Source organism: Mustela putorius, unplaced genomic scaffold (assembly GCF_011764305.1).
Source record: "Mustela putorius furo isolate JIRA1106 unplaced genomic scaffold, ASM1176430v1.1 tig00003898_pilon_pilon_pilon, whole genome shotgun sequence".
Taxonomy (NCBI): domain Eukaryota; kingdom Metazoa; phylum Chordata; class Mammalia; order Carnivora; family Mustelidae; genus Mustela; species Mustela putorius.
The window spans coordinates 20,820,987-20,848,725 of NW_025422047.1; the positions used below are offsets into that span (position 1 = coordinate 20,820,987).

General features: G+C 46.1%; 1 protein-coding gene across 3 annotated transcripts; it reads right to left on the reverse strand.

The window, feature by feature from the left end:
- Positions 1 to 3,164: 3,164 nt before the first annotated feature.
- On the reverse strand, positions 3,165 to 26,073 carry CUNH14orf93 (chromosome unknown C14orf93 homolog). 3 transcript variants are annotated; one of them, XM_004755343.3, is made up of 7 exons: positions 25,979 to 26,073; positions 12,685 to 13,617; positions 9,855 to 10,175; positions 5,953 to 6,014; positions 5,634 to 5,737; positions 4,412 to 4,524; positions 3,165 to 4,147 (listed from the first exon to the last, which is right to left on the reverse strand). In XM_004755343.3, exons 2-7 carry the CDS (start codon positions 13,282 to 13,284, stop codon positions 3,728 to 3,730), a joined length of 1,620 nt encoding a protein of 539 aa, XP_004755400.1. In that variant the 5' UTR covers positions 13,285 to 13,617; positions 25,979 to 26,073; the 3' UTR covers positions 3,165 to 3,727. The 3 variants fall into 3 exon arrangements, with proteins under 3 accessions (XP_004755400.1, XP_004755398.1, XP_012913106.1); XM_004755341.3 differs by having other exon boundaries at positions 12,685 to 13,840; positions 25,979 to 26,050; XM_013057652.2 differs by lacking the exon at positions 9,855 to 10,175.
- Positions 26,074 to 27,739: the final 1,666 nt, after the last annotated feature.

Below are 27,739 nucleotides of genomic sequence, written 5' to 3' on the forward strand. Positions count from 1 at the left end.
AGACCCAACGACCGGAGACGAAGGGAGGCCGAGGGGCAGTTTGGGCAGCTGCTACTACATCTCTCAGGAAGTGGGACCGGGAAAAGTGGGGGAGGGGGGCAAGGAACTCTTTGTTTGCAGTTGGAATGCGCGGAGGGGCACGGTGGAATGTCGCGGACCCGGACGGGGCGACGCGAGGCATGTTCTGCGCAAACATCGTGACTTTGTTCTTACTGTGGGGACTGTGGGAGAGATGAAGAGAGACCGGCACAGAAGTAATGAGACCCATAAAGAGGGGGGCAGGGAGAAAGGTAGATACATAAAGAGGTCAGAGACGCGTATGGAAGAGCCCAGAAGGGCGAGGAAGCCCACGTAGAGAGGTGGTGGAAGACAGGTAGCGAAAGAAAGGGGGAGCTGGAGCAAAGGGAGGAAATCGTGGGTTGTGCGCAGACCGAAGGATGAGCAGACTGAGAAAAAGGCAAATTTGTCCAAGTCCAGACAGAATGAGAGCCCAACAGATAAACTGCAATAAAATAACACCACTTTCTGAACCCAAAGCTCTGCGACGGTAGGGAGGGAAGGAACTTTGGTGTCTATGCAAAAATAGTGAGGAAGAGGGTTGGGACTCATCTCTACCGTCCAGGTAGAACGGTTAGAGGACTAGAAGACACCCCCTGGTGTTGGGAAGAGAGATTTTTAGAAACTTTCTCAGGCGACAAGGGGGATGGGAGGCCTGGTGTTAGGGCTAACGGACCCCTCCCCGATGGTGGGCCCACAGGAGATTGTGATAAAGGGTAAGCATTAAAAGGGAAGAAAAGAAATGTCATTTAGACGATCTAGCAAGTGAAAATGATCAGGGTGGAAAAGGGAAAGAGAAGGCTTCTAGTGTTGGACGTACTGGAAAAATGAAGAATAAGGAAAGGAAGAAAAGGTGGCTGAAGCAAAACGTGTCTAATTAAATACCAGTGCAAGTGATTTTGCCCTGACTAGCGTATCAGGGGCAAGGGGCAGAGGAGGTAGAATGGGGAAGGAAATGATTCCTTTGTATTTAGATAGTAAATGAGCATGAAAATTATATGCAAACAAATCATGCATATTATTTTCATTTCAACATTTTGAACACCTTTCCTAATCTTAGTGTAGCCTTAGGGAATGGGGAAGCAAAGGAAGTTAATATCTTTGGGGAAATTAATTTGGCACAAACTATTTGGCTTCTTTGTCCTAGCTGCATTGTCTCCCTGACCTCATCTCTCTGGAGAACCAGCCTCTCTCTTTCCCTGTCAGGCCTACAGCTTTTCTCTGATCCAGAGGAGAGTTTAGTATCAGACTAGAAGCTGGGAACACTGAAAGCATTAGTAACAGAGGGGAGCTATCAGGTTGCATCCAGAACCTGCTGTGAGTGACATCTCCCTCCTTTCCTGTCTCCAGATGGGGAAAGAGAACTTGGATTCTTCCTTCCTACTACTTACAACCAAAATATCCACAGAGCCTCTTATATTTGGAAGCTTTCCCACTTTGGAGTGGGGATGGGAGAGTGAACCTTAGGAAAAGTTGAGAAGCCTTTAAAGGAAGCCCCTGTGGGAGTTGGTGGTGGCAGCAATGGGCCCAGCTGGGACCAACCACCTGTGTTTTCAGGGGATAACAAGAACCAGAGACAAGTGAAGGGGCAGAAGGAGGCACTGAAGGCACGCTCCAGAGTGCTTAGGACCTCAGGGTAACCATTCCATAGTCTTGACTAGAGCTGGGAGCTCCACAGGCCTTGTTCTCCCTCCTCAAGACTTGAATTATGAACTGTGTACACGGATGGCTCCCAGACATTTTTTCTTTTATAAGGAAGCTCTACACCCAGCCTGGGGCTTGAACTCATGACCCTGAGATCGAGAGTCGCATGCTCCATTGACTGGGCCAGCGAGGCACCCCTTAGCCCAGACTTTCTTAGATTTAAAAACTCAGCCGACCGCTAGCATCTCTACTTGGCTGTCTCAAAGGCATACAACACTCTCAACTGACTTCACCTTCCCTGCCTCCCGAAACTGGCTCCTCCAGCATCCCCTGAGGAAACGGCACCATTAAGCACTTAGCTGCTTAAGCCGGAAACAGGAACACCAACCTTCTGCCCTCCTCCCTCCATCGAAGGTCCAACCAACTCTCATCCCCAAGCCTGTCAGTCACCAAATCCTCTCAGTTCAGCTTCTTAAATAACTTCCAAATCTGTCCTCCTCTTACCATCACTTTCTGACCAGCCATTTCCTCTCCTGAGCCACTGCAGAATACCCCCAACAGCCCCACACCCAGACCTGGGTTTCTCCCTGCCATCCATCTCCTACCGAGGACAAGGGATTCTTCTCAAACACAAAACTGATCATCTCATTTCCCTGCCAGACACCCTTGAATGATTTCTCACTGCCTTCGAACTAGACGAGGTCTGTGTGTCTCTCCAGCTTCTCTATGTACCAGTCCCTCCTCAAACTGTTCTGCAGGACGATGGCAACTCCTCTGTGCTCTCTCTTGCCTCTGGACTTTCGTCCTTGCTATTCCCTTGTTTGGAAGACTCCCGGCCTACCCTTCCCCTCTGGTTCACGTCTCACCATCTTTCAGGTGCCAGTCTAAGCACCACTCTCTGAGAAGATTTTCCAGACCCCCAGAGTAGGTCAGCCAGCCCTGTTGTCTGCTGCCGCTGCCCCTTACACTCCCCCATCATCACCCTTATCACAGTTCATTTCACTGTATACTTAACTGCCTGGCTCCCTGATTAGATAATGAAACCTCTAATCAGCATCTGACCTGCTCCACAGGGTACCCACAACACCTAACACAGTACCTGACACCTAGGAAGTAATCAGTATTTGTTGTATGACCGACTGAACAGAAAGCCATTTTTACTTCACATTCCATTCATCAGGCACAAAGTTTGTATGCAAGTGTGTGTGTGTGTGTGTGTGTGTGCGCATCCGCGTGTGCACACATTCACGCGTGCGCGCGCGCACACACACACACACACACACACACACACTCACCCCTTCCTTGAAATATAGCTTGGCTGACATGACTAAGAAAATAGCTACAAAGCCCCCTATACCGCTGGGTCACACAGGGGGACAGCAGCTGCCAGTGGGACATGGGAACTCTTTAGGCTTTAATTTCTTCATGTGGAAGATGGGAATAATAAAATCTGCCTTACATAATTCAATAAACAACAGCTATTATATTAGTCTCCCAGTTCCCAAATATGGAGCAGTGCTCAGAAGACTCCAGCCCATGACAGAACTGCCCACCAGGGGGCAGTAGGACCCCGGCCTGGTCCCAGGCTGCAGCCACCGCAGAGCCAGACAAGCAGTCAGGGGGAAGCAGAATGTGCAACCAGGGTAGCTTCCCCGAGATTTCAGTGAAACCAGAAAAAAAACAAAAACAAAAACAACAACCAAAAAAACTCCGTGATGGGGCATATGTCAAGAAGGCCTCATGTTTCTTAGACTCATCCTCCTCCTCTTCTCAGCCCAGGCACCCCGAGGCACTGTGTGTGCTTAGAAATAAGCATTTTCTGGCTTGCCGTTCCCAGGGAGCAGGGAGGTCCCTCTTCTAGGTAAGTTTTTTTTTTTTTTTTATCCCACCACAGCTCCCAGCTTCACTTCCATTGGGGACTGTGGTGAGAAGAGAGAGACTGCAGAGAACATCTTGTTATTCTGGGAAGCCCCATTCCTGGGACATGGGGAATGGCAGAATCCAGAGTTATTCTTGGTTACAGATTTCATTCATCCTTTTCCACCTTGATTTCAATGAATGAGTTCAAGTCAGGACAGCAGGTTTTGTGGGGTTGGTCGAAAGATGGGGAGACAGGTCCATTCTCATCACCTCCCTCGTCTTCCTCTTCTTGGAAATGAGGATTATAAAGTTCTGGTGGAAGGAGCTGGGCCTCAGCAGAAGGTAATCGGTCTGAGGGAGGCCCATACACACGGTTGGCTTTAGTGCCATGCTTAGAGTTGGCATCCAGGTGGTAGCAGAGCTCTGTGAGGTGCTGGGCCCGGAACCGGGGAGGCCGGGCCACCCAGACACCTGGCTCATTAAGACTGTCCTCTTCATCTGACATCAGCTCCTCTGTCACATCCTTCCACAGGCGTTGGTCCTCAGGTCCAAAATGCCTCATGATGCTGGATCGGTTGGCAAAAAGCTAAGGAAGGAGCCCAGGGTAGAGACAGGAAGAGAAACAAACTGTGGATTAGATTTGGGAAGAGGGTTCTCGTAGGAAGAAGGCCGTATAAAATCTGTGTCTGAGAGAACCTAGCCCCCAAGTCATCTTAGAACTGCCCCCCCATATCTGCCAACATTCCTGGCTCTCAACCCTATCCTCAGATGCCACGTCCTTTGGCCTGTCCCACTGCAGCTTAGTAGGGTTTAGTGTTTAGTGTCTTGAAAGGAAGGCCTAGAAACCTACCCGGTATCTGCGACTTCGAAGCTTCTTCTCCTCTTTTTCCTTCAGGCCTTTAAAGGGGTTCAGGGAGTTGCGGTACTCACGCCTCTTAGTAAGGAAGTAGGCTACACAGGCTCCTGGCAAGGAGGGAAATGGGAGGGGGCAGAGAGCAGGTCCTCAGCCCTTTTTTTTCTGCCCTAACACTACTGGCTGGGAAGGTGAGAATCACTCTGGAAGGTGGGTTTTCTCACAGACTCATCAGCATCTATTTACTTCTCTTAGGTTTGGCTGTCTCTGCTCACCTCCCCACCCAGCACTGACTCCTCCCATATCTCCCACTGGCACTCAACAAGTCCGAGCTCTGTAGCTTCCTCCCCCAACCTGGGCTTGATCAATCAAACCCATCCCTATTCTACTCTCCCGGTAGGGGATTACCAGCAGTTTTTCAGCAGAAGCTTTCTTAATGCTGCAGGGTTAGCTACGGGCAAATAAGAGAAGAGTAAGGAAAATAGAAAACCCAGGATGTAATATTTAGGGACAAAAGGGCAGGTCTGGATTCTGACTTCCTTTTTGTAATGCCCTATTCAGGCCCTGTGGAAATATCATGCCTGCTGGTGTTAGTCCTTTCCTTCTCTTACTTTCATTTCAAGTGGGATAGGGGAATAAAAAGGCAATTAGAAACAATCCTGGGGTGCCTAGGTGGCTCAGTCGGTTGAGTAATTTGGGCTTAGGTCATGATCTCAGGGTCTTGAGATGGAGCCCGGAGTCAGCTCTATGTTCAGTGGGGACTCTCTCTGCCCTTGCCCTTACTTGCACTCTCTCTCTCTTTCCCCAATAAATATTTAAATAGATAAATAAATATTTAAATTAAATATTTAATTATTAAAATAATTTTTTTAAAAGAAAGAAAAAGGGGCACTTGGGCAGCTCAGAAGGTCGGCTGACCTTCCAACTTGGTTTTGGCTCAGGTTGTGCTCTCAGTGTCTGGATCAAGCTGTGTTGGGGCTCTGTGCTCAGCGATGAGTCTGTTTGGGATTCTCTCCCTCTCCCCCATCCCACTCAATCTCTCCCTCTCTCTCAAAGAAAGAAACAAAGAGAAACAATCCTGTAAAGGTGTGAGAATAGCCAAAAAAAATGTTTTTAAGTCCACTATTTTCAAAATTGCTTAAATCACCTCCATTACAACTCTTCTCTGACCAAGAACAGTGAGTGGAAAAAGGATGGGGGTTAATTCAATTTTTCTCACCTTTCAGCTCCTTATCAGTGTAATTGTGGGGACTGGTCACCAGCTCCTGCTTGAGCTTTTCCAGAAGGAACTTCACTACTGAAATATTCCAAGAGGACTTGATGCTGCCACAAAGAAGATCATGAACAAGGCAGTCAGCATTTTAAAAGCCAGACAGAGATTCCTGGCACGAATCAACTTTGAGGTAAACTCCCCCATGACCAAGGACAGGATGCAGGGGGCAACCTTAGCCTCACTGTTACATTGGAGTAACCCTCTACTGCCCTCGGGGGGAAGAGGCAGAATACCCTGTGATTCTTTTCTCTCAAGAGGATCATACCTTTCAGACCCATTGAATCTCTTGTCATTGGTGATGTGGTTATGCACATTGTGGACCAATTTCTAGGGGAAAAAAAAAAAAAAGATTCAAGCTGGGAGTGGATATGATGAAACCCTCCTCTGTTCCCTAGGCATCATCCCTATGAGGTTCTCTGCCTGAATCCTTCCCATAGGCTGGGCACCATTGCTGGTGCCCCTTCTTAGCCAGAGAGCCTATTCAAGTCAGTATTTCAAATGTCCTCCCTTTTGTGGTCCTTTTCATTTAATTTGTACGAGGACTCGAGGATCATCTCTGGTTTCACTTATTTTTCTGGGGAATATAATCCACTAGGGGAAAAGGTCTCAGACATTTTCACAAACATAATCCTTCCTGATAACCAGGAGAGAGCAAATATACACCAGGACTACTGCTCATGGACATTCCTTGAGGGCCCCTCTTCTTGCAAACTTTCAAGTTTTCTTTACAGTGTATCTGTATTTATTTTAATCTAAAAATGTCTTGTAATGAGCACCGGATGCTATATGCAACTGATGAATCACTGAACTCTACCTCTGAAAACAACACTACACTATATGTTAATTCATTGAACTTAAATAAAATAAAAATTTTTTAAATGTTTTCTGAATGTCTAAGAAATTCTAATGTCTCATAAAATTGAGGACTCAGGAAAATGCCCTAAGTATACTCCTTTGCACATTACCACAAATCTCAAGGGTACACACATCATGGTCTAAAAAACACAAACCTAAAGTAACAGAAATGTGAAACGCAAAGGATCTTGGAGACCCTATCACCCAATCTCCCAACTTCACATCATTCTATAGGCTTACTTTCAGCTTTGCTTGAATACCTTTAAGAATGGGTTCTCACTATTCTTTCAAGTCCGCTTATTTTACTATTGAACATCCCTGGTTGTTAAAAAGTTTTGTCTTAGACTCCGAAATCTGGCCAATTTTGCCCCTAATAGCACCTAAAATCTTTGAAGACTCTCATGTACTCCCCAGGTTTTCTATCCGGGCTAAATGTCCCCAAGCTCTTCAGCCATTCCTCATGACACAGTTTCCAGACAGACGCCTCTCAAAACCATCAGGCTCTCTGGCTTGCCAGTGTCCCATGGACAACGTGGCAGTGGGAATGGAATCTAATGCGTCAGTGGAGATCAGGCCAAAGGGAGCATTACTTTGCTGAGTGGCACACTACACTTCTAGGAATGAAACCCAAGATGGCATTACCTTTCTTAGCAATGCCACCCCTATTCCTAAGGTCACAGTTTTCATTCCTAGTGAGCATACAGTCAACTCGAGTCCATTTTTTCACAGGGATTACTATCTATGCCATTCTGCAACTGTTTTGTTTTTTTTTTAAACTTTGATGCAGGACTTTACATTTCTTCCAATTAAATTTAGTTCCAGTGTTTCTGGTGGTATTTTCATCCCAAGCTCCCTAGGTTAGTGGAAATTGCCAGTCCCAAACCAATGGACTCATGTCAGGATGTCAGCTGCAGCTGTGGAGTCCCCAGTTTACCCTTCTGCCTCTAGGACTGACCATATCCATTTAGGAAAGTACCATCAAGTGTTTATGGTTAGGGCCTCCACTCTATAAAAAGGACCGTTATTAAATTAGCTTCATATTTGATATGGTTATTTTACCTCTTCAGAGTCCCAACCTAAGGAATCACAAAAGATAGGTGAATGCTTCAGAAAGAATCTGAAAGTGTTGCAGGAAGAAAAAGGAGAAGAAGGAGGAGGAGGAGAAGAAGAAAAGGAAGGAGGAGGAAGGAAGGGAGGGAGGAAAAAGAAGAAAGGGAGAGGAGGTGCACAGCTTCCAACTCAAGTGGATTGGAAGAGATCAGCTGACAAAAATCAAACCAGGCTTGAAGTGGAAAGGGAAAATACTCTAAGACAATAATAAGTGTTAAGACTGTGAAGGCTGCTGGCTCACCTACCTCCTGAGCGAGCTAAAAATAAATACATTTCCCCAAGGTGTGGCTGGGATCTGCCGCATTCCAAGAAGTCTGTGGTTCCCATTTGGTCCTTTTGGATCCCTAGCAGCAATCCCCAGTGACCCAAGCAGACTGGAGGGATGCCTCTCTGATTCCTTCCCAGAGCTAAAGGCTGGAAGACTAAAGGCCTGCAGCTAACCCTCTCCCTCGAAACCAATCTGGCACAAGTACATTTGAAACCTTCCTCTGGGATGGGCAGGAGAATTCCCTGACTGATCCTCCAGAGCCCTTTCAAGCATCTGTAACAGAGCAGGAGGGGTGAGCACATTGTCCTCCTGTAAGGTCCTCAGTTCCACCCGGCTCTCCAAAAGGCAGGCAGCAGCTAGGCCTCAACCCCAGACCTCTCGCTGGAGGAGGTAGGAAGAATTGGGAGTGGTCAAAAGTCCCATTTTTAAGCAAATTGTAATTATTATGCATTTACTCATGATTTAAACACTATGAAGTTTTGGGAAATCCCTTGCAATCCATTTCTAGGTATATGCTCCATTTCTGTCACTGGCAGCAAGAGTGGCCCTCTTGGGCCAGAAGTTTCAGACAGAAAAACTAAACCCATTCCCTGTTTTTGATAAGTGAGCTATACCTGAACATAACCAAAATTTAAAATGAAGGTTAGAAACCAGCTGATTCTGATTATGAATGGTGTCTTCCTTCCCAGGGAAGGAAAGAAACCTTTAATGTAAAAACAAACCAGAGGAAAGGGAAGGTAAGAGTCAGGAGCCTGTAGACAAGGGAAAAAGAAACAAGAAGTAATGAAAGAAGAATCTTCAGTTAAGATGAAGTTGGTAAGCACAGTACTGGGTGGGCTTCAACATTTATTAATATTGTGACAAGAGGAACAGGGCTACACTGTGATGAGATTTCTGGTGGGTGTGAATGGTGAACTCCCCTCCTATTCAGAACTCTCCAATGACTCTATCAGCCATGAGCCAGAGAAGGGAAATGCCTTATAGTCCATATGAACAGGATCTAGCTAAAGAACACCCCCCCCCCCGTTATCAGAAAGATGTCTGGGGATGCAAAGGCGATCCAAGGGACTATGGTCACCCTAGAGTAGGGTTTCTTGACCCTGGCACAATGGATGTTTTAGGTCGAATCATTGTGGGTGGCTGCCCTGTGCACTGAAGGATGTTTAGGGGTGCTCCCAAAGCTCCAAGCCACTCCCAAGTTTTAGGCCCAACTGATTCAGCCCAGTACCTTCCCTGCCAAGAGCCCTTGGAATCCCTAGACTCACCAAACCTTTTTAACTGAGCTGAGAGATGAGGGGCCCTCTGTGCCCTTGGGCTGTGCCACCTCAGCATTCCTTGGCCATTCTGCCAAGGGGTCCCTTGCTGCTTACCCTGAACACCAGTTATCTGCAGGCTGTTTCCCGTGCTACCCTTCAGTGGTCAGGCCGCTCAATCCTTTAAAGATCTTCCCATCAGGACTATTAGTTCATGGGGAGGAGAGGTGATAGGAAACCCTTCTTTATAAACAGAATATTTCAAGCTATTTGGAAAAGCCTTTCAAAAGTTCCCCAATGGGGCACCTCGGTGGTTCAGTGGGTTAAAGCCTCTGCCTTCAGCTCAGGTCATGATCCCAGGGTCCTGGGATTGAGCCCCACATACGGCTCCCTGCTACTTCCCCCTGCCCACCCCCCCCCCCACCCCACCTGTCTCTCTGCCTACTTGTGATCTCTGTCCTTCAAATAAATAATTCTTTTTTTTTTTTAAAGTTCCCTGATTAGCAGGGGGCCTGCCCATCCTTAGGGCCATGGACCAGCCTGTCTCCTTGTTTTCCCTCCCCCTCCAGTAGGATCCAGGACACCATTCATTCAATATGGGACATTTAAAATCAACCCACACTTCATTCTTCATTTCTCTCTCCAAACTGAAGAAAAATGTATAGAATTGAGCTCACTCACAGAGAGTACCAGATCCCGCTTGCGCCTGGAGTTCTTCTGCCCACTCCCTCTGGTCCTGCATGGGGAAGCAGTAAACCCTAGAGAGTGTCTCAGCTCCCCTGTTCCCCCAGGGCCTGACTCTTCCAAGGCACCTTCCAGCGCAGCAGCAGCACTGAGCATGTCCTCGGGGCGGGATGGTGGCAGCTTGCTTCCATTTTCTGGCCCTGTCTCTGAGGTTGCCCGCTGGATAGCCAGTTGTGTGGCTGGTGAGAGCTGCTTGGCATAAGCAGGGACCAGCACCCGCTGTACTGCACCCTCAGAGGCCACATAATCATCCACCAGCTAAGAACATAAAAAAGAATAGCCCATTAGCCATCCAGGCTTAGGGGAACTCGGTCAACCATCATTCTTTGGCCAAGGATAGTGAATAGAGAGAGCAGAAAGCAGGGGAAATCCAGCACAGTCTTTAATGGTCAACAGCTTGTTTCTCGGGGGCTCCTATGGGAGTGTTGGCAAATATTTCTTAGAAATACATGGCCTCTCGAGTTGAATCGTTACCCACAGGACTGATTACAAGGACAAAGCTTGTTTCTGATGCTCTATTTGTGAGGAATCATCTATGATTTGCTCTTGGGTGTAAGAATCATAGCCAGGCAAGTATTTTGTCTAAAAGGATTGGGGGAGGAAGTGATAAGAAAGGAACATCAAGCAAGAGAAAGAACAAGAAAATAAAATGATAACACAAACAGGAGAAACAGGAGAAAAATGGGAGCAAAGAAGAGAGATATAAAGTCAGAAATTTCAGGGCACCGGGGTGGCTCAGTGGGTTAAACCTCTTCCTTCAGGGTTGTGAATTCAAGCCCCAGGTTGGGTGTGCAGCCTACTTAAAAAAAAAAAAAAGAAAAGAAAAGAAAAAATAAATAAAATGGGGCACCTGGGTAGCTCAGTGGGTTAAGCCTCTGCCTTCAGCTCAGGTCATGGTCTCAGGGTCCTGGGATTGAGCCCCCCCACCCTACTCTCCGCCCCCCCTTGCACTGGGCTCTCTGCCCAGCAGGGAGCCTGCTTTCTCCTCTCTCTGCCTGCCTCTCTGCCTAGTTGAGATCTCTGTCTGTCAGGTAAATAAATAAAATCTTAAAAAAAAAAAAAAAAGTCAATAATTTCTAGAGAGGCTGGCACCAACTGCCCCCCCCCATTCCCTTCACAGGATCTGTCTGTGCCCCATCTTGATCCTGCTCTGGCCTCACCCGACTGTCATTGTTGTCCTGACATCCACTTGCTGCCTGTGCCCTCACTCAAGGACATACAGGGCAGGGAAAGGAAGGAGGGAGGAAGGAGAGAGAGGGAAGAAAGGAGGGGGGATTTCTGCAGCCAAGAAAACAAAACAGTGAAAGTGGGGGAAAAAAAAAACAGAAAGAAGCGGGGGAGGAAGCTGAGATTTATAGACCTGTGAGCTGCTTTCTGCGCTGTGAAATCTAATTCCATCCTGTCGGCTTGGAAGCCTTCTCTGCCTGACAGAACCAAAGCTCAGGGCATCGCCTAGCCTGGCACCTAGTGCCCCCTGCCTCCTCCCACCTCCCTGCAGCTCCCCCATCCAGAGTCCTGGCTGGGCTGAATGGGGCAAGCGGCAGTGGTCGTCACCCACCACATGTCTAGGCCTTCAGGGAGCAGTGACCAGCCACAGGGTGGCACTGGAGGAGGACAGGGGCTTCTACATTCATTTCTCAGATCTAGCAGATGGGCTGGGAGTTTCCTCCCTTCCATCTCCCCTGTGTGCTCTGCTCCTTCTCTCTTTCCTGGGTGTCTGGACCTTGTTGTGCATGAGGGAGGAGGAAAGAGAGGACGTGGGGAGAGGGATCATGGGGGAGGAGAGCTGACAGACCTCCCACTGTCTCTCAAGTGGTGACACATCTGTTACTTTCCCATCTCTGTGATCTCCCTAGTTGCTCCATCTCCTTTTCATACTTCCAAGTGCCACGCTCTGCAGTTTTTACTCCACTCAGCCAGGGTTTTCCTGCTCAGATGGCCCTGAGCAGTAAAGAAACTGAAATATCACAGTGTACTTCTGTGTCTTTTCCTGCTCACAAAATATGCCCGCTTGCTCCCCTTCTTCTCCCGACGATGACATCTCTCTCTTCCCAGGAACTCCCAGCTGTCCACTTCTCATCCTCCCGTTTTCCCTTTTCCTCCACCTCTTTCCCACCTTCCCCCACGTTCTCCTGCCCGCCTCAATTCTCTTCCCATTTAGATTCACCTTTCCTCTGTGCTCTTTTCACTTTCCCTCCTTCCTCAACCCTTCCTCTCCACCTGCCTCCTTCCCTCCCTACCCCTGTCCTTCCATTCCCTTTGTCCTCTCCCGCTCTCCTCCCTCTCCGTCCCTCCCCCGTCCCCTCCCTCTCTCTCCACCTCTGCCTGCCCCCCCCTCCATTCCCATCTCTCTGTACTGAATTCCTCTTGGCAGGCGGAGGGCTCGTGATAAAATATGAATGAGCCGTCTGTGCGCGGCAGGCCTCCTCGCCAGGAGAGGCAGAGCCCCTGGAGCAGAGGAGCCAGCTGTGGAGGAGAGGGTGGCACGCAGAGCTCCTGAGGCAGGGGAGGCCACGGCCAGCGCCCCGCACCCCGGAGTCGAGCTCCTGCCATACGGGCTGCGGTGGGGAGCCAGGCACACGAGGGCTGCCTATGCCCGCCGGCAAGGGACGGCCGGGCCTGTCCTGTTTGCGCACAAGTAACCCCCAAAAGCGAGGCTGAAGGCCGGACAGAAGCCAGAGGGAGGCAGAAGGAAGAGGGACAGGACCGGAGAAGCCCTCGGGAGCCACCCCAGGACACGCGCGTCCCGCTCTGCGGCCCTACTCACGGGATTGAGCAGCGGGGCCGCGTCGCCGGCCGCCAGGGGGCACCCCGGGAGCCGCGCGTCTCTCTGCGCGGCCGGGAAGCCCAAGGGCCCGGGCCCCACGGCCGAGGCGGCTCCCACCTGCCACAGCTCCTCGATCACCACCTGCATGCCGCTGCCCACGCTGTCACACTCCTCTTCCGCCGCGGCCGCTGCCTTGCACGTCTCCCCAGGGCTCTCCTTGAGAGGCCCCGGCTCCTCGGGCGGGGAGTCGTGCGCCCGGCTGTCCGCATCCTCGTTGGGGGCAGAGGCTTTCCCTTGCCTCAGTTCACCCACCTCCTCCTGGAGACGTTTCAGCAGTTCGTTGTTGGCCCTGGCGAGCCCCAGAGCAGCCTCGGCCAGGCCCACAGCCTTCTCCACCCGCTGGTAGATAATGTGCAGGAGCTGCTCGGAACTCTGAACGGCCAGGCCGTGTCCAGTCACCGTGATGGGGGTGCTGGCGGGAGGGTTCCCGCCTTGGGACCCTGCGCTGCTCGCGCTGGTCTCGCTCTTGCAAGCACAGCAGCAGCATCTGGCCTCGCTGCCACCGGGAGGGGAGAAGAGGATGGTGGCACTGAAGGACATGGCTGATGGCAGCGGGAACAAGTATGCTCACACTGCTGAGTTGCTCAGAAAGGTGTTCCCAGTCGGCCCCACTCGAGGCAGGCGGGAAGCACCAGCCTCTTTGGATTCACTTTCCTGTGTCATGGCAGGTGACCAGAGGAGCCTGGGTACCAGGCGGCGGGCTGGGTGAAGGAGGAGTAGGCAAGCCAGGAAGGAGTACACCTTCCATGGCTGCCTGTCCTCAGCCTGCAGAGAGATGCCTTCTTCTATCTGCAGATCCTGTACTCTCCCAGCACAGCGCGGTGGGGGTCCCAATCACTGCTGACCCAAAGGGTGGTGCCTACACAGGCCTTCCTGATGAATACAGTGTCAAGGGGTAGAAGGTATTCTTCCTGCACCCAAGCATGGAACCCCACCACCACTCCAACCTGAGGAACAGAGGGGTGGGGGACTCAAAAGGACATCATTCTTTAAGGAGTTCAAAACCCTTCCCGCAGGTTATCTAAACCACACCGAAGCTCTAGGAAATACACATTACCCCAGGTACACCGAAGAGACATGCAGACGAGTTATAGATCTTTTTCAAGGTCAAGGGAGACAGCAGAATCCAGTTATTGCCACTTTCAATCTAGTGCTTATTTTTTTAACTGATAACCACTTTTTGTTGACATAGAGAATCACGATTCTACCCGCTCTATAATTTTCTTACACATGCATTCAGAGTAAGACTCCTAAGTAAGGAATATGCCGACAGCCCTCAACACGTCACCAACCTCACACGATTCTATCACTGGCGCTTTGGGGATGGGGCAGGGAAAGGAAGGGAAAAGCTGGATCAGAGAATCAAGCTGTGGTGACCACAGGCCAACCAGCCCCTGGCTCTCACATTTGTGCATCTGGGCCTCCAGCCTCTGAAAAGAAATCCAGCTGTTCTGAATCCTACAGCTGGTAGGTCGGAGAAATCACCTCTGAGGCCCCTCATCTCCACTTCTCAAGCTCCTTGACGGAGGGACAAAGCTCAAAAGGCATGTTGAAATAGCTCAGTCCCCACATGACCAGCCCCATCAAAGACAAAACCAGAATATTGATGATAAACCAAAGTGTCTCACTTTTGAATCACCCTAGGTAAGCAACTAAACTACTCTAGGAGAAAAAGAAAAAAGGTATGGGAAGGTTGGACTGTATGACTGAGCACAGTCCAAGGAGCTTCATGTTGTCTTTGCTAAATACTTGATTATAGGGGGAAAAAAAAATCCCTCTGTCTGAAGCTCCCTAAGATAGAATCTTAGGTATATTTACAGTTTCCACAAGAGATACATTTCCATCTTACCCTATAAATGATATCATAACATCACAATTAAAAAAAAGAGGAGGCGGGTAAGAAGATTTTCTATATATTGAGATTTGGGTTTCTTTTTTTTGAATCAGCAATCTCATTTAGTGCCTCTTCGGTACTAAAATGTAAATCTGACCATGCATTTTAATTACATTTGGCTATTAAAGAATAGCCTTTGATTTGCTCTTTCCACCTTTTATACATAAAAACAAACAAACAAAAATGTTTCTGTGCCAGGTTTTGACATGTAAGAACTTCACTCATATCCATTTGCAGCTTCTCTGTCATTAGAGTCACTGGAAGGGGGGCGCCTGGGTGGCTCAGTGGGTTAAAGCCGCTGCCTTCGGCTCAGGTCATGATCTCAGGGTCCTGGGATCGAGCCCCGCATCAGGCTCTCTGCTCAAGCAGGGAGCCTGCTTCCCTCTCTCTCTCTCTGCCTGCCTCTCCATCTACTTGTGATTTCTCTCTGTAAAATAAATAAATAAAATCTTTAAAAAAAAAAAAAAAAAAAAAAAAAAAAAAAAAAAAAAAAAAAAGAGTCACTGGAAGGCAAGCTTAACCTGAAACTAAAGGTTAGAAGAAGGCAGTAAACGAGTCCGGTGTCAGTTTATGGATGAAGCATTTATAAATCCTTTCCCTTCCTAAATAAGGGCCTTCGCTGTTCTTGCCGGGTTTTTAACCAACACCATGCAAGGAGTGTCACCTGAAACACAGCTGTTGTGAGAAAAAGACAGTTATGTAGAAGATAAGATACAAATGGTTGCCAGCTGGGTTCAGTATTTGTAAAATCAGATACTAAGACGCATCAGGTTGGCACACTGGGTGGGGTACCCCTTCTGGTACCAAAATGACAAAAGCTACATTCTTGCCCCAAACACTTACTCTTTCTTGCAAGTGCCTTAACCCCTGCCAGTGCTGTGCCTGCCTCAAGCCCTTCCCCTCCCCCTTGAATGGTCATTCCCAGATCATCAATCCAAAACAGCACTGAACTGGAAGTATTAAAAAAAAAAAAAAAAGAAAGAAAGAAAGAAAAAAGAAAAAGAAAAAAGTAAAAAAATATATGTATTTCTCATCCTGCTCCACTACTTAACAGCTGTGTGAACTTGGAAAAATGATTCCCTCTTCTGAGCCCCAGCGCTCTCCTCTGCCAACTTGGGAGTGTTTTGGTGACGACTACACATATGTAATGTAGGTAAGGCACCTACAGAGTGCTGGCATGCAGTCCGTGCCCCGTAAATAGCAGCTGGATGGTAGGATGATTATTCCCAAAATATTTTGTGTTCCATCCTGGAGCTCCATCCTGATTTCCTAATCTTGAAAAAAAAAAAAAATGCTGTGCCTTGAAATGGAACTTGAGGGATTTTCCCCCTAAATTTAATAACAAATTTCTAAGCAACAATAAATTCAAGTCTACAAAGATGCATGTATGCATATAAAAACTTCTATGGTATACATTAGAGAGGTAATTAAGAAAACAAAGTATTTGCAATTTGCTTAGTCTCATGAACCGGCTTCAGACTGGGGATAATATACAACTTTGCTAGCTTTTAAAGATATATTTTCATATGTGTGTTGACATAAAAAAAAATCATGATTTGGGGTGCCTGAATGGCTCAGTCGGTTAAGCGTCCGACTCTTGATTTCAGTTCAGGTCATGATCTCAGGGTTGAGAGATTGAGCCCCACATTGGGCTCTGGGCTAGGTATGGAGCCTGCTTTTAAGAATCACTCCCTCCCTCTCCCTTTGCCCCTCCCCCATCCCAAATTATAATTCTACTGTCTCTAATTTTTTTCCTCAATTTCTTTCTGCTTTTCTATTTTGTATATTAACCTAACTACGTCTGGGTCATCTGGGTGGCTCAGTCAGTTAAGCGTCTGCCTTTTTGGCTCAGATCACACTCTCAGAGTCTTGCAATCGAACCCTGTGAGGTTCCCTGCTCAGCAAGGAGTCTGCTTCTCTCTCTCTCTTTGCCCTTCTCCCCAACTTGTGCTCTCTCTCTCAAATAAATAAATAAAATCTAAAAAAAAAAACACCTATGGTCATTTTATTTATTTATTTTTCATTATTATTATTTGGGGTAAGGGGCAGAAAGAGAGAGAGAATCTTAAGCAGGCTCCATGCCCAGCACAGAGCCTGACGTGGGGCTCAATCTTGCAACTCTGAGATCATGACCTAAGCTAAAATCAAGAGTCAGACGCTTAACTGACTGAGCCACTCAGGTGCCCCTAACTATGTCTATTTTAGAATGTCACATTCAGAGCAATAATTGGTGTTTGTTTGTTTACTAACCGGTCTATATAAACTCAGTACAGTGCACTATAGCACAATGGGTATTCAAACAACCCTTACTCGGTTTCTGTGGACATTCCTGATGACTTAATTTTCCTGGCTCCTGTATTTCCTTAAGCTCTAAGACACTGAAATGAAAGGACAAGGAAAGAAAGGAAAGCCAGCAAGTAATGAAGGAATATTTCACATTATAATATTTCCTAACCAGATAACAATCTAAATGCTGGATAAGTTGGATTAAAAACAAACATACATAAAACAAAAAACATAACTACATACATCCCTATTACAGAAAAACAAGTTGAAAAAAAAAGTTTCTAAAAATTCTCTATGCAAGATCATGCTGAAGGATGAGTCACCAAAATGGATTGCCACCACCAAATACTCAAATGAAGGGAAGACAAAGTCCCTACATGCAAAATGAAAAAGCTTACAGCATATGTGAGAATGCAAAAAGCTTACAGCATATGTGAGAATGGAATGTCTAAGAAACAAAACAGAATATACACAAGTGCCTAAAAATATGGGTGCAGACAAAAATTCTTGAGGAGACAGTTCAAAATACTGGAGAGATCAACAAAACGAATCATATGAGAAAGGGGTCTTACAGAAGAAGAACCTCCAACCAAGCCTTGGACAATGTATAAAAGGAACTGGTAGGGTGGGAAGACGTGAGAGATGAGAGGAAAAACAAACATTATAGGAATTTACGCTGTATGTGTGTGAGGTCAGAGCAAAGGTATGGAAAGCTGACACAGGACTCTGAAAGCCATGTTAAGGAAACTCCAAGAGTAGGGGTGAGAAAACTATTTCCTATAAAGGACCAGACAGAGTAATTTTGGCTTCGCAAGTCATGTGGTTGCTGTCATAACTACTTAACTCTGCCATTGTGGCACAATGCAGCCATGGATAATACATAAACATGACAAGACATAAACAATGACTGTGTTCCAATAAAATCTATTTATAAACACAGAAATGTCATAAGATATTATATTTAACACTTACATTAAAAAATATAAAAGCCATTCTTAGGTCATGGGCCATACAAAAACAGACGGCAGGCCAGACTTAGCCTATGGATGGCAATTTGCTGACCCTTGTCTTAGACACCTAAAGTGGAAGGGTTAGATAGTATTAGGAGACTCTTCAAACCGGAAGTGAGTTGAGAATGAGGGTTGTGGATATGAAGGTTCAACATTCTGACAGAAAACCTGATAATTTTTTTTTAAAGATTCCATTTATTTATTTGAGAGAGAGACCGTGAGAGAGAGCAGGAGAGGGAAGAAGGTCAGAGGGAGAAGCAGACTCCCTGTGGAGCTGGGAGCCCGATGCGGGACTGGATCCCAGGACTCCAGGATCATGACCTGAGCTGAAGGCAGTTGCCCAACCAACTGAGCCACCCAGGCACCCAATATTTTTTTACTTAATAAATGCGGGGCACAGAAATACTGGCAAAGACAACTTCAAGATCAACCTGAGGGTCAGCAGATGGTACCAATAACAGAATGACAGAAATGAAAATGTTGAGGTGGCTCAACTGGTTGGGCATCCCAGTCTTAGTTTTGGCTCAGGTCATGATTTGGGTTGTGGGATCACCCCCACATCAGGTTCTGTGCTCAAAGGATCTTGCCTGAGAGTCTCTCCTCTCCCGCTGCCTCCCACCCTGCCAACCCGCTGACGTGTGTACATGCGCACATACTCTCTCTTACATAAACCTTAAAAAAAAATAAAGAAAGAAATGAAGACTTTGAGAGGAGGCACCATCATGTTAGAAAAGATGTGTGTGTATATATGTATGTATGTATTTATTATTTTTTTAGTGAGCTCTACGCCCAACTTGGTACTCAAACTCACCACCCCGAGATCAAGAGTCACATGTTCTATCAACTGAGCTAGCAAGGCACCCCAGATGTGTATTTACTTGACAAGTTAAATTTCAAACTGATAGCAACATCTTTAAATGGATGTCCTACCAGCAACTGACTAGGACCGAAAACAAAACAAAACAAAGAAAAACCACAAGGAAGGTCGCGGCTGGAATGCAGATTTAGAATCTTTAGCTGGAGGGTGGTAGTTGAACCTGAGAGTGAATGCATTCTCCACAGAGTAAGGATAAAGTGTGAAATGTAAAGGCCAAAGACAGCGCTTAAAGCCAACCTGTGCAAGAGGCTTCATTAAAAGAGAAGAATGGTCAGTGAGGTGAGAGAAAAAGTGTTATGAAAGCCAATGTAGAAAGAATTTCAAGAATGTGGATCTAATCAACTGTGACAGGTGCAGCAGAATGACTAAAGAAGATGAAAATTAAGGAGATACATTTTATTTGTCTGTGATGGTCATTGGTCATGACCAGAGCGATAATTTTTCAGTGAAAGTAATACAAAGCAGTAGGTGAAAGAAAAATTGATGGACAGAAAATGCAAACAAGACATGAAATTAAGTTTTCTAGAGTTTAGTTATGAAAGGAAGGAAGGAAATAAAAAGGAAGTCAGAAGAGGCTCTAGAACTTCACTATTTACAAAGCAGAAAGAAAAAGGTCAGTGATTTCTGTGCCATTAACCACAGCAACGTTTTTTCTAGATATATCTCCTGAGGCAAGGGAAACAAAAACAACAATAAACTATTGGGGAGTGCCTGAGTGGCTCCGTCTGTTAAGTGGCTTGGCTCAAGCCTTGATCTCAGGGTGGTGAGACAGAACCCCAGGTCAGGCTTTGCACTGGGTGTAGACCCTGCTTAAAATTCTCTCTTTCGGAGCACCTGGCTGGCTAAGTTGGTTAAGCAACTGCGTTCAGCTCAGGTCATGATCCCAGAGTCCCTGGATAGAGTCCCGCATCGGGCTCCCTGCTCAGCGAGGAGTCTGCTTCTCCCTCTGACCTTCTCCCCTCTCATGCGTGCTGTCTCTCTGTCAAATAAATAAATAAAATCTTTAGGGGCGCCTGGGTGGCTCAGTGGGTTAAAGCCTCTGCCTTCGGCTCAGGTCATGATCCCAGAGTCCTGGGATCAAGCCCCACATCGGGCTCTCTGCTCAGCAGGGAGCCTGCTTCCTCCTCTCTCTCGGCCTGCTTCTCTGCCTACTTGTGATCTCTGTCTGTCAAATAAATAAATAAACAAAATCTTTAAAAAAAAATAAATAAATAAATAAATAAATAAAATCTTTAAAAAAATTTTTTTTTCTTTCCCCTTGCCTCCCCTCCCCCCAAAAACAAACAATAACAGGACTACATCAAAACAAAAAACTTCTGCACAGCAAAGGAAACAGTCAACAAAACTCAGACAACCTACTGAATGACAGAAGATATTTGCACATGACATATTCAATAAAGGTACCCCAAATTAAAGAAGTTATATAACTCAACACAAAAAAACCCAAATAATCCAATTTAAATATGGCAGAAGACGTGAAGAGACATTTCTCCAAAGAAGACAGTCAGACGGATAGCCAAAAGACACATGGAAAGATGCTCAACATCACTCATCAGGGAAATGCAAATCAAAACCACAATGAGGTATCATCTCACACCCCTCAGAATGACTATAAAAAACACAAGAAACAACAAGTGCTGGTGAAGATGTGGAGGAAAAGGAACTCTGTGCACTGTTGTTAGGAATGCAAATTGGTGCAGCCACTCTGGAAAACTGTATGGAGGTTCCTCAATAAATTAAGAATAGAACTACCAACGGTACCTGGCTGCCTGTCAGTACAGCATATGACTCTTGATCTCAGGGTTGTGAATTCGAGCCCCAGGTTGGGTGTGCAGCCTACTTTAAAAAAGAAAGAAAGAAAAGTAAAGAAAAATAAATAAAATGGGGCGCCTGGGTGGCTCAGTGGGTTAAGCCTCTCTGCCTTCAGCTTAGATCTCAGAATCCTGGGATTGAGCCCAGCATTGGGCTCTGCTCAGCAAGGAGCCTGCTTCCCCCCCATTCTCTCTGCCCGCCTCTCTATAAATAAATAAAATCTTTTAAAAATAAAATAAAATGGGGGCGCTTGGGTGGCTCAGGTGGTTAATCCTCTGCCTTCAGCTCAGGTCATAATCTCAGGGTCCTGGGATTGAGCCCCGCACTGGGCTCTCTGCTCGGCAGGAAGCCTGCTTCCCATCTTCTCTCTCTGCCCGCCTCTCTGCCTCCTTGTGACCTCTGTCTGTCAAATACATAAAAACTTTAAAAAATGAAACGAAAAGAAGGACAACAAGACTTAAAAAGAAGGCGGCTGTGAGAAAGTAAAAGATGAAGATATTAGAAAAGAATTAGTTTTCTTCTAGGAAGGATCCTCCCAATGTGAGAAGGAAGGAAGAGTAACTTTTCCCTAAAACTACAGAGAAGAAAAATGAATACAGAGCAAAGATTCATTGAGGTGGAGAGAGGAAGACAAAGAGATACAGTATTAAGACTCTCTTTTTACTTAGAGGCAGATTTTCCTCAGTATGAATAATCCAAATTGATAATAGAACTTTACTATAAACAGTACAGCATTATCTGTTGTTACAAACCTGTTAAATCCTTTCCTAATGCTTCCAAACTAACATAATTAATTATTCTTGCTTTTTTCCAGCACTGGCTTATGGTTCTAGAGCCCATTTAACACTGTCAATATTATTAAGGTACATAAACTTTATTCTGATATCTTTATTTTAGTTCTCAAAATGTATAACTTTAATTCAATAACACATGAAGCCATTCATGCACCGTTTGGCAAACCAATGGTTAACTATAGTAAATTATGTGGGCAGTGTCTAAACCATCATTCTCAAACATTTTAATACAGTCAACTTTTGCAACTCAGACTGCTAATTTATTTGCAAGCCAAGAATTCATATTTTCATTCCAGAAAGGAAAAAAGAAAAGGAATAAACTAAGGTTGACCACCACAGAATAATATACAAGTCTTTTGCAAAATGCTATCAACTTTTAGAATTGAGTTTTAAGAAAAAGATCTTTACTCTTTTGATGAGTTGCCAACACAAAGTGATGGCAGCTGGCAAACTAAAGTTTGCATAAAATACATGTTTGGGGTTCATTCAGTGTTGGTTTAATTTTAACACATGTGAAAGGGGCCCAGAAAATGTACTTTCCAATAATTTTGGTATTTTCTTCATAAATATTTAGATAAAAAAGAAAGAAAACCCATCTTCTTTAGACAGTTCAGGGTGAGAGTGTCCATAATCTTAACTACCTCTTTCCTCCCCAGTCACATGTATTTGTGGTAGAACTAAATATATCATCCTCGTGGCAGCTCCCTTGCTTGCTTTCAACCCATTCTGAGTTTGAATTTTCTGCATGACTGAGTTCACCTCCAAACTATGAAAAATAAAAGTTTCCTCACTCTTTAATAGATGTGTATGATATGGTATCACTCTGATGATGTATGTCTTTGTAATGGGCCCTTGACTCATTCAGGGTCAGGCTAGCGGTGGACTTCCTTAAATGTGATTACCAAAGCACAGCAATTCATACCGTAATTTTCATTTTAAGAAATAAAAGGAAAATGGCCACTCAAAGCTCCAAAGTGCTGGTCAGCCCAGCTCCTCCACTTGGAGGTGCAATACGGCTCACCTGTTCCTATCAAAAAAGAGCCCTTTCATCACACCAGAGCAAGAAAGCAAATACCATAAAATATTACTTTACTACATTTTGAAAGATCGACCCATCTACTGTTTTGCAGAGAAAGTCTAGAACCTAATTTTCAGAGGTTAAAAAAGACAGAGAGATGTAGACCTAAGGGGAGAATAAGATTCTAAGAAAAGGCTTCCCCTAATCCAAAGATTCCAAGTATACTTGTAGAGTGGTTTAAGAGTTTTTAGCCTAGCGCCACAGTCTTTTTTATTTACATGTGTTAAAAATGCAACTGGCTAAAATTAAAATTCTCGGTTTAAGAATTCCGTAGAAATGTGACTGACACAAAGGACAAGTCCTGAATTTCTGGATCAACTGAAAAATGAAAAGCTAGCTCCTAAAGCCACATCATGCGCCCTGCGAGCCCTCGGTAAATGTTAGTGGATTAAATATTAGTCAGAGATGACAAGTGGGCACCGGGGACAGCAGAACCATTTCCGACACTGGGAGGACAGAGCTCGAGCACTGCCCTCGGGTCAGGCCGCACGGGTGAGGGCGACTCGCCTTTGAGCCTCACCGCAGAGTGGCCTGGGGGTTCCGGGGAAAGGGGTGTAGGAGCAAACAGCCCCGTGGCCCGATCGGGGATCTCGCCGGGTCACCGTGGGTAGACTCGTGGCCGCAAAAGCTCTGCGGACTTGGGCGGAGAGCCACCGGGAACTTTCCGCTGCGGCCCGGCTCTGGCAGCCCTACAGGTGTTCCGTCACTGCCGGTGTTCCACCTCGTGTGCCCCGCGCCGCGGCTCCAGCTGACTCAGCGGCGCCTACACGAACGCACAGCCCGGCTGAGGCAGACTGCGGCGCCGGCCCGTGTACCCCGCCAGCGCGCGCTCGCGGGGAGGCACCGCCCCGCCTGTCCTCTGGCTCCCGGTGATTGGCGACTGGACGACGGGGGAAGCAGGGCCGGGGAGGTTATTGGCTGCAATCCACAATCACTCAACGAGCCAGGGAAAGGAGGGGCCACTTCAGGGAGGGACACGACTGCGAAGCTTTCTCAAGGCCATGAGGCGCCATCTTTGGCTTGTTTTGTTTTGTTTACTTGGGTTTGTTCGTCGCTGCTTAGAAAGCTGCGTGTACACGATTATAAATTCAGTGCTACTAATAGGCCTCATACATTTGGTGATGGAAGGATTTTAATTCCTGTCGGCCTTGGTTACGGATCTTTCAGATACCACTAGCAAAAGTGGGAAGTTCCCCTTAGTTCAAAGTTTTAATCACTAGGAGCCCGGGGATTCCCAGTCAACCGAGTTTAGCTGTGCTTTGGTAGGAAGGCCAAGCCAACGATACATTCGTGGGACTCAATGCAAGGAAACCAGGCATGAGCCTAGGTTCCTAGTAAAAATCAAATAGCAAGTCAGAAGCTTGGGTTGTGTACCTCTCTGGGACAAGCTCTCTCTCCCGGGAAGCTAAAAAGTGATGACCTGCAGTGATGTGGAAAAAAATGAGAACAAAACTCCATTAAAAATTCCCAGCACTGCTGCCACCACAGAGTCATTGGAATCTGACTAGATTTCAGAGATTTGCATGCAGGTCTAAACTTGTGGAATGATCCACATTTGAGACAGTATTTATTAAGTACTGATCTGGCTTGCATTGTTAGGAAATAAAAATAACACCCAGTACAAGGGAGAAGCCCAGAGAGCCCACAGAGGGCCACTTTCATTATAATGAATTTCAAGACCTGGGACAAGTAATTCTAAAGCTGTTGTTTAGGCGCCCTAAATCCTACCCGAAACTGAGTAGGGCTCTGGCTGAGGAATGGAAATGTATTTCCATCCTCCTACAGAAGCTTTGATGTAATTAAATTTGAACTCTACGGTAGATTCTTTTTAATATCCTGATTGCTGCTTCACTGGTGACATTCCAGTTTCTCCCTCATCATCCTATATACTTCCTGTGCTTTCGCTCCAATCTGTGAATACAGATTTGAATATATTTTCCCTATGACTCCTCATAGGAGACAGTGGCTTAGTAACAGAATGAAGTGAGATGAAGGCTCCTGAGACGAAGGCTCATGTAACAGGAGGCTTTGCTCTGAGCTTGTTCTGTCCTCCTCTTCTTACCCTTTTCTCTGTGACTCTTAGACCTGGGGAGAAGGCTACTCAATCCAAAAATGCAACACGATAACCACAATGCATTTCTTATCCCCCTCCTATATATTATTTGCCTTTGCCTCCTCTTTGGCCCTCTCCCATCACAACCACCATGAATGGTTTTTGAGATCTGGACTTGACTGGATTATTTTCCTGACACTTTGCCAGCTGTGGAGCTTTTCGAACAAATCCCAACCTATAAACGACCATTTTGTCAAAAAGCCAAGAGAGAACGTCCCTTCTGAACACACCAACCAAACCACACATAAAGGCCAAAATATACACAGCTGTACATTTAAGAACGTGAGACAATAAAAAGCAAAACCACTTAAGGCAAAACAGTCACTAAAGAAGGCTTCGAACCACAGATTCAATAAATTGCCTACCCTCATTTGCCACATGGACTATATACTCCCTGGGAATTATTTAATTATTCACTAATCTGGTACTTTAAAAGAGGAGTAGAAAAATACAGTAAATGCACATAAAATGAAAGTGCCTAAGTATGCTGAGCATAGGATTTTCTAAGCTCTAATTTGCACACGAAATCCTATTTGGATCACATTTGGGAACACAACAGAAAAAAAAATCACAGCCTAATAAGGGCTACTTTGCACACATAAAATCAAAGGTAATCTCTTTCGAAAACAAAATCTGATATGGCACATATACACATACTGTACATATACACAAAGCACAAAACCCCAAGATAAATCTTTATAAAATCAATTGCTTCAAAACACATACAAACACACACACGCACACAATGTCTTCATGAAAATGTAAGACACATTTGTAAGAAGGGCTTTGCCCACCTCCCCGGGGAGGTGAGTGTCTCAATTATAATATCCAAACATTTTAACCTATTGGCCTTGGACAATTGCCACATTCAAGCCACTTGGTTTTGGTTCTGGAGGAGGGTGTGTAAAACGCACGCAAACAGCTTTGTGAGGGAGTCTCAATTCTCCGCTTCTTTCGACGTTGCCCGTGGCAGAAATATACATTATCCCTTCACCCCGCCTAAAAAAAAAAGAAAAAAGAAAAAGAAAAAAAGAAAAAAAAAATCTATACTCCCCAAGCAGCTAAATTTCTTAAATACCTCAACCACAAAAATTTACCAGTTCTTAAACTGTGAAAACAAAAAGAAAAAAACTATAAATTTGGCTGTAAATAGTTGTACACGGTCATCCTGCTTCTCAACTTCTTGGTATATTTAAAACCTTGACCAGGAAAAAAGAAAGAGGAAGAGAGACAGAAAAAGAAACGGGGGAAAGCACAAATTCCCCTTAGCAACAGTTTCCGCACCCCAGCACTGCCACAGATCTCTATTTTTAAAAATTTTGAAAACACACACAAGATTAAGGAGGGGGAAAAAAATGGAAAAAGGATACCCGAAGGTCGTATGGCTCTTTGTATTCGTGTGTGTGCAAAAAGGAGGACTCGCGGCGCCGGAGCCGGCAAGCCCCGCCCCTCCCCCGACGCCCTCCCGGATTGGCCGCCGGCGGTCGCGGGGGCGCCCCGCCCGCGAGCACACGCGCCGCGCCCGAGGCCGGGTCCCCAGGGGGCCCCTGAGGGCCCCGCGACCCCCGACCCCGACGCCCACCCGGCTGGACCCTCGCCGTGGGTTCTCATCTATCCCCTTCCCCACCTCTGTCGCTTTCCTTTCACTTTCTCTCCCTCCTCACCCTTTCCCATCGTCCTTTCTCAGTGAAACGAGACCCCTCCGTCCCCCCCCCCCCCGCATCAATACGAATAACAGTTCAGTGAGCAAGCTCCTTCTGACAATTTGCTAAACTTGGTTAGCTAGCTAGTCAGTAAAATTCCAGACTGGAATTAGGCATCAAGGACTTGGTGCGTCGGCTGATTTCCAGGTAGAACGTCCCTGGGTCGTGTCTGTCGCTTGACACTCCCACCTTTAAGGGAAGGAACATTTCAAGCAAGGTGAAGGACAAAATAGACTTTGGCGTTGTTTTTGCTCAGCCTGAGTCTCCAGTTTTTCTCAGCTGGCTAAAATAGCATTCCCAGGAACCTAAAATGGCTCCCCTTTACCTCTTGCATGAGGACCTTGTGGCCTGTACTTAAACGTTAAACCGCCCGCACTCTGGCCCCACACCCTTGTTCCTTCTTGGTTCCCACTGCCCTCACCTTTTCAACCCCGAATTATTCCTGTGCTCAAGTGCTCCTGTCTGCGTGGAATAATGCCTGTTTCCTCTTCTCTGACTAGTCAGTTTTTACCCATTCTTCAGCTATTTCAGTCAGCGCAGGCCACTTCCTTCTCTCCTGTCGGCATCAACCTCAGGCTTTCTCGGGTTAGCAGCCCTTAACCTTGATTGTTTCACATACTTGAGTGATTTCACACTAGTAAGCTGTCTGAGATCAGAGATGGTATCTTAAACTTCTTTTTCCATTCAGGAACTGGTTGTTTTTGTTGTTGTTTGATTCTTACTTCAGCAGCTAGCATAACTGTAGACATTTGGTAAGCACTGGGAAAAAAATCATTTATAATTAAATGAGTGAATTTTTTTCTAGACTAAGACACAATTTTTGAAACTCAGACCCCACAACAAGAATGTGCCTTCTCCAGTAATGGTTCATGGGCACTTACTGTGCAAGAGTTGTTCTGAACACTTCACAAATATTAATTTATTTAATCTCCTCAGTGATGGGGAGGATATTATGTTTCCCCCCACTTCATGATGTATCTTTCTCTCTTATTTTGTTTTATTTTGAGTAAGCTCCACTCCCAACAGGGGTCTTGAACTCATGATGCTGAGATTAGAAGTTGCATGCTGTACCCACTGAGCCAGCCAGGCACACCTATCCCCATTTTATATTCGAGACTCAAGTACAGAGAGGTATAGAGATCTTTCTCAACCTACAGTGGGGTTACTTCCCGATGAACCTAAGTTGAAAACATTAAGTTGGAAGTGATTTTAATACACCTAACCTGAGCTTTATACCTTAAAATTGCCTGGAACGCTTACATTAGCCTATAGTTGGGCAATATCATCTAACACAAGCCCATCTTATAATAAGGAGTTGACTATCTCATGTAATTTATTGAACACTGTACCAAAAGTGAAAAACAGAATGGTTGTAAGTGTATTGGTTGTTTATCTTTGCGATAGCGTGGCTGCCTGGGAGCTGTGGCT